General features: G+C 40.9%; 2 protein-coding genes across 2 annotated transcripts in view; one reads left to right on the top strand and one right to left on the bottom strand.

The window, feature by feature from the left end:
• Positions 1–620, top strand: part of HHLA2 (HERV-H LTR-associating 2) — a gene marked incomplete at its 5' end in the record, with an annotated part of 8,023 nt that extends 7,403 nt beyond the window's left edge. Inside the window, one exon of the mRNA XM_009082570.1 lies at positions 499–620. Within this exon, the coding sequence (XP_009080818.1) occupies positions 499–620 (122 nt within the window). The remainder of the gene's footprint in view (positions 1–498) is intronic.
• Positions 621–988: 368 nt separating this feature from the next.
• LOC103809712 (myosin heavy chain, cardiac muscle isoform-like) lies at positions 989–7,015 on the bottom strand (the record flags this gene model as incomplete). The annotated part of the gene is made up of 6 exons (XM_009082569.1): positions 989–1,006; positions 2,875–3,012; positions 3,528–3,623; positions 4,876–4,980; positions 5,479–5,649; positions 6,983–7,015. Coding segments are annotated over 6 exons (561 nt in total), but the record flags the coding sequence as incomplete, so codon positions are not given.
• Between the last annotated feature and the right edge of the window lie 5 nt (positions 7,016–7,020).

Genomic DNA, 7,020 nt, shown 5'->3' with positions numbered 1-7,020 from the left:
CTCAGCAATAACAAAAACATCTCTGCATTCTCAACCCTGTGTTCTGCACAAACCCAAACACAGCCCCATACTAGCCTCTGTGAAGAGAGTTAACTCTACTTCAGCCCAAACCAGCACAAGAACAAAGAGATCCTTCCCCTTCCCCTTTGACTTATGCTAAGAGCCACACGGAAATGTGACTATTTGAGCAACAGTAACAAACAAATGAACTGGTAGAGGAAGAAAAAGAAAGTAAGTCAATTCACAGTTGTATGTGAGAAGTCGGCATGAAAAATTGGAATTGGGTTTTCATAAAGTTTTGAGGGATTTCATTGTAGCCTTTTAATTTAGTATTTAATTAAATACTTTTAATTAATTTCATTTAGTATTTTAATTTAAAGCAAAGACAACTTCCCAGTTTAAAGGTGGAAAATATCTAAGAGAAAACACTATTTCTGAGCCATGGGCAGTCCTGCTGGGTGGTGTTCCTTGACAGCATCTCCTGTGTCTGTCCTGCAGCTGGCAAACAGAGTCATTTGGTAGTAGTGGAAGCTTCTAAATTGACTGTTCATATGAAAATGTTTACTTTCTCCTTTCCTGCAAAACTAATAGTGTCCAACAAGCAGGACAAAAGGAAGTAGGGTTACCCCAGCTTAAATGGCTGTTGTCCTGCATGGGTTTAATCTGTGCTGCTTTAGCAATGTGCATATGACATACATGAGGATGTGAAGCATGACTGGATTTGCCCTTGGTTTTGATTTTGTCAGAGATCTACCAATTAGGATTTGTTCCAACATAATGAAGTGGGCTGTTGGCAAGATGTAATCTTTTATTGATTCCCGAGGCTTGGCAAAATAGAAACACCAAAAAAAGGATGAAGTACACTCTACAGCCTCTTTGGATTTTCACTTGATATTTATTTCTGTAAGTGCTTATTTTTTCTACGTCTGTGTTCAGTTGTGCCTGATTGCATCAAGTATCTTCTCATATCTGTCAGCTCGGACTGTACTTACTCCTCTTCATGAACCTGAAATGCAATTGAGATAGTATATCACTGTTAGAAATGGAAGTGCTGATGCGTTTTAGAGTAAGTTTACAAGTAAATGACAAGTAAATGCCTCTTCACAAATGCTTCTGTTCCCTGGTATTATCAGTTTGATTCTGAAACAGACTAGCAGCAATCTAGCCAACCTCTGCCAGCTAACAGTACAGGTATCTTGTCCTCGTTCTAGATTATATATATCCCTTTGATAGCAGATGACTTCTATACAACCATGTTTCAATAGATGATGATGTTTGTTCTGAATTACACACACTTCCCTGAGCTTCCAGAATACTAGTAGCAGTAGGTAAGGTATTTCCAATGCTATGTGATCAATGCAGTCTCTACAGTGCCTTTCTCTCTCCTAAGGAGACATGTCATGACTTTTGGGACAACACTCCCTGCTTGAACATGTTCCCTGTCAGCTATTGCCATTATTGCCTCAAGACCCTTTTTTGTGAAACTGACAGCTCTGCAGGAACTGTTGAGCTCATCTTTGGGCAGTGCAATACTCTAGCTCATAGCAGAGCCAGAAGTGGCAAACTAGCACCTGACTAATGAAAACAGACATCCACTGCTTTACGAGTTTTGCACATTTGAGGCAGAAAGAGGTTACTGATAAGGTATAGGGAATAAACAGCAATGTTAACAGGTCTTAAAAAATAAATTACTCTTATGTTTTTCCAATTTCAGCGTTTATGTGATGTCATTGTACAATGTCTTTGTGAATCTATATGAGTTTCTATTATTTTGTAGGGTTGTAAGAATTAAAAGGAAAATATGCGGAAATTTTTTACTCTTAAAAGCTGTAAATCTTCTTTTGATCTTCAATTACAGTACTGCTTCTATGATACATACATGTGTGAGTGACCAGATATTCATGCAGTGTTAATGGAGCTCTGCTTTAGATGATGGTGCTACAGTCATTTATATCAGTCAAAGGTGACTTCATTAGTCCAAAATCAAGGCAGAAGTTGGAGTGTTCCCTCCCACAGAACGGTGGATACAGAGGAGAAGAGGAAGGTGTTGGGATCAGGTGTGATAAAAATACCAGAATTATAGAGTTGTTTAGGTTTTCTTCCTCTTTCCTACCTCAGGAGCTGTCCTCCCCATAAAACTTGTATGATGTTAAGCATGGAAGTTTATGTTTCAGTTGCAAGTGGAATAGATAAAGGAATGACCCAGCTCCTCTTTCTGTCATTCCTAGAAGTTACAACCCCACTCTTACTTGCCCTGGTTGCCACAAGTCAGGCATATCTAAGCAAAGGTTTGCTTTCACTTCCAGACCAAGTTCTTAGGTACCTGTTAGTTTCATCAACCTTATTTGCTACCATTCAGCTCGTGTGCAAAACCCCATAAATATACTTTGAATTCCTAATGACTTCCCAGCACCTAAGTGACTAATCACTAATATTTTCTTTTTATCCAGCTCTTCAAATCAATACAAGTTAATTGAAAGAAAATGTTAAAATATCTGGCAATCTGGTAATGCAGTAATCCCCAAGCTGTGTTACATACATAGAAATCTACATCATCAGAGGGAGAAAAAGGTGGAGTCTTTTAATATCCTTTGCAGAAAATACCTCCAAACCAAAACCAACCCACCAGAATCACCAGTTCTGGAAACTTCTGCTGCTGAGCACAGTGGTTAAGTGACAACATCAAGAGGACACAATATATTTTGTCTAAGCGTCAGACCCTGAATGTTAAAATAAAGGGTAGACTGAAACTACAGAAAATGCAGGAAACAAGAATTTATTCTAGTCTATGCTACTTCTAGATATGTAACAAATACATAACATCCACTACTGTGTATTAAACAATCACACTTAGCTGATACAGTGTGACCATACCTTTTTCATGCCAATATCTCTTGACTTGCTCCTCAGCTTATTTACTTGAGATTCAGCAATTTCAGCCCTTTCTTCAGCATCATCCAGATCATGTTGCTGTTTTCTGTACTTGGAGAGGTACAGATTGGCTTGAGCTTCCTGGTGAGAGAAAACAGTGCAGCTGATTTCCTCCTGTCCACATGAAATAAAGCTTTCCCTTTGAAGTGGGGTGGAAAGTGCTCAGGATGACTAGGTAACAGCTGTATGGGCACCATTTGCCTCCTGGAGAGCTGAGGTTGTTGTTTTACACAGTTGATGTTTCCAGTGATGTTCTCCACCTTAAGTGAACTGGGAGGCTCTCAATGTGCCTTCTGAGGGGCAAGGAGGAAAAAAGCCTTTTCTCTTCCTTCCCTTCCCCCTTCCATTGCAAATTATACTTCAGTCTTAGGATAAAATTGAATACCTTTTCTTAAATATAATCAACACATATGCTAACTATTTTATTTTACATGTAATAGAAATACATGTTTATATACAGGGTTTATACAAATATAAATACCAATATTAATACACACAAAAAATGTGTGTATATACTGAAAGCTTCTATGGACAAAAGATTGTGGGTTTAGAATGGTAAGTCTCTCAAAGGTAAAAAGATCCAAATAGTTACTTACAGCTTCCTCTGCTTGGTGCTTGTAACTCTTCACTTTTAATTGTAGCTTGTCAATCAGATCCTGCATCCTGGCAAGATTCTTCTTGTCCTCTTCTGACTGTATCAAAACACCATTAATTGGGTTGCTAGAGTAAAAAGGCCTAAAGCATCTCCCTCAATGCAGTAAGTATGGATGCCAGACATATTTTAGAAACTTACAGCTCAAAACACAAACTAGCCATATTGTGATCATTCAGATGAGAAAAAAGTTCTATAGTTGATCGAAGAGATGTGTAAGCCTGGAGGCTGAGGACTAGAAAAGAGTACTCTCCTCATTTATATGTATATAAAAATATATATAAACACAGATATGTAAGTGCATATGTACACATACATAGAGACAGAGTGCCTTGCTCAGGGATGAGGAGCACTCTTGTCATTATAAACATGTCATTATATAGTGAAACAGATTTATGGGCGAGCCTAAACCTACATAATTTGCATAATTTGAAGTCTCATTTGGAGGCATTTCTGGTAAAAGGAGCCAGTTTTAAGCTGTTGCACTCCAAAGCAGAAGGACCAACTCCTTCTGCCTGCACAATTTGTTCTAAGAAAACAACCTTCAGCCTCTGTGTACAAGAATCAAACAACAGGTAGGAGGCTAAATAATCTCCTAAAGCTGATGGACGGGCTTATCTTCTTAAGAATGCTGTTGAAAGCAAAAGGCTCAGTGCTCTGTGCTGCAGGCCTTTTTTGAAAGGCAAGCAGCAGCAGCAGCTGTTAGCAACCCTGCAGGCATTTCAAGACTAGACCTTGCTGCTCAGCAGTAGGTGCTGGAGCCCTGGGACTGAGCAACCCTACACTGAATGATGCATCAGAATCAGCTGAGTCCTTCTGGCTCCTTTTAGCAACAGCAGCACAGCTGAGAGACACCTGGGTTTTTTCTTCCCTTGCATTGTGAATAGCCATTGAAGCCTGTTGCATATTAATACTGTGCTAAACCAGTCCAAATCCCAGCAACAGAGGCTTTCTAACATTAGTTGCAATGGATCAGGCAAGATAACGATGGTCACTAGAACAGGTTGCCCAGAGATGTAGTGGATGCCCCGTTCCTGGAAGTGTTCAAGGCCAGGTTGAATGGGGCTCTGAGCAAACTGGTCTAGTGGAAGGTGTTCCTGCCCACAGCAGGGAGTGTGGAACTAGACGATTCTGTGCTGGTAGCCCTCGGGAGATGTTCCTCCTGTGTACAAAGCTTCCTACAATCAGAAAACTCTGGGTAATGCCAAGCTTCATGCCTCACTGGAACACTGAGACAATTTAAGACACGTTTCTTTGCAGTGACCTAGTGGTTACTACAGTCCTCAAAATACCTGGTAAGTCAGCTCTTTTATGCGTCTCTCAAACTTGCGGGCTCCTTTTTGGGCATCTGAGTTGCGACGGAGTTCGGCCTCAAGTTCATTCTCCAGCTCACGAACCTACAAAAGAAGCAAAAAACCCTTGCTATTATGCTACATACATATAAAGCAGCAGATAATTTGGTTCACAGTTCAAGAAATGCTAATTTTCTAGGTATCTTCCTAAAGTCAAATTTCAGGAACAAATCAAAATGTCACTGTTCTATTCTACATTTTCATAAATGTCTTTAAGCTGCACCACCAGTCAGAAGTGCAGACATATGCAAAGGCCAAAAAAGTTTAAGTGAAGCAATATTTGGAAAGGCTTTTGCTGATTTCAGACGCTGGAGTTTCTAATTGTTTTTCTAAATCAAGGGCTTTGGTCATCACCTCATTGCAGCTGGATGATGAAGGGGAAGCATACCTTCAAAAACTGCTCACCCGCATTTTGTGAAACAGGAAAGTGTTAATACTATCCCTTCTTGGCTGCTATGAACTTATCATGCAGCCCTAGGCTACCTACCTTGTGCCAGTTCTGTAAGCACGAGGCAGTGGTCTGAAGCTGGATCACAAACTTACCCTGGATTCCAGTTTCTGGATCTGTTTCTTGCCACCTTTCAGAGCTATTTGTTCTGCTTCATCCAGTCGCTTCTGGAGGTCTTTGATGGTTTGCTCCATGTTCTTCTTCATTCTCTCTAAGTGAGCACTAGTATCCTGCTCCTTTTTAAGCTCCTCAGCCATCATTGCTGCCTGTAAAACAACCACATTTTAGAGCAGATCTCTTATGCTATTGGATTATGTTTCAGAATAAATGATGGAAGATCAGTCTTGAATTATCCCCAATTTGGATTTTTCATTGTACTCAAAACTCCAGAGAATATCTTGTGTGTGCATATCTTGCCTGAACAGAGAAAACAGAAGGACAGAATAACCTGAGAGGCCTTCCCCCCCCCACCCCCCCCCATTCTAATGTTTTAAGATTCCACCCCCTCTGTTTGGAGATCTCGAAAGGTAGTAGCTTAAGACAACTGGCAGACAAATTCCCCTGCACAGCCATAGGTGGGAGCTGCCTGAGTGGCTATAAGAGCAGAGCAGTTTCTGCAGTCTGTGCTGGGATAGGCAGCTCAGTCTCAACATCTTACATAGTCCCTGGCCATTCTGAGACAGTTAAAAAGGATGCCAAATTGGCTCCTTCCTGCTTTGATGTTTGTGGCTGGCACCAAGAGCCATTTACAGATTTTGTACCCATCATTCAGCAGCCATCAAAAGACAGCAGTCATTGCAATCCAGGCTGGAGCTGCATCAAGGACAATCAGCATCTTCTCCTGGGCAGGCAGTAAAAGTGCTGTCAGGCAAGAAGCAGTAACGACCAGAGTACACGAATAGCTTGTCCAGCCAAGTAACTCATAGAACTCTTCAGTTTTAGCTTTCAGTTTATCTGCTGGTATGATGTGAAACATCAGCTGGGCTATGAAGATGTGAATTGCTCCAGGTCTGTGGGAAATCAAACTGTACCTGCCCAAATTATGTCCTCCCTGGAAGAATACACTCTGTCTCTCCTCCTGGGTTCTTAGGCCTTGTGTTTCTCCAATACACACCTAGTTCTAGGGTACCTCGTTTGAGATTCAGTAATTGTTGTTTCTCACATTAGATTCTATGTACACTGGTTGACCTGTTTGCACTAGTACAGCCTTGAAAAAAGGTGATGTGACCTGAGTATTCAGTAATTGTTGTTTCTCACATTAGGTTCTATCTACACTGGTTGACCTGTTTGCACTAGTCCGGCCTTGAAAAAAGGTGACGTGACCCGAGACTTTGAGGATAAGTGGAAACTGCATTCTTGGGGAAAAAATACCCCAAGAAAACAACCAAAGCAAAACATCAGAAAAACGTCTTTCCTCTCTTTTTACCTCTAGCCTGCTTTGTTTTGTAGTTTAATCCATTGCCTCCAGATAACCACGGAGGGCTTTGGCTGTATGAGCTCTGTAACAATCACAGAAATAGTGACCTGGGAAATACTTTCTTGGCTGCCCTAAGACATTGCAGTACTGAAAAGAAGTGAGCAAGGAACCAGCCTACTTACATCTGTGATTGCTTTCTTGGCTTTTTCTTCTGCATTCC

This window comes from Acanthisitta chloris, unplaced genomic scaffold (assembly GCF_000695815.1).
Source record: "Acanthisitta chloris isolate BGI_N310 unplaced genomic scaffold, ASM69581v1 scaffold19719, whole genome shotgun sequence".
Taxonomy (NCBI): domain Eukaryota; kingdom Metazoa; phylum Chordata; class Aves; order Passeriformes; family Acanthisittidae; genus Acanthisitta; species Acanthisitta chloris.
Note: the sequence above shows the minus strand (reverse complement) of the source record. Positions and strands in the feature narration are given on the sequence as shown.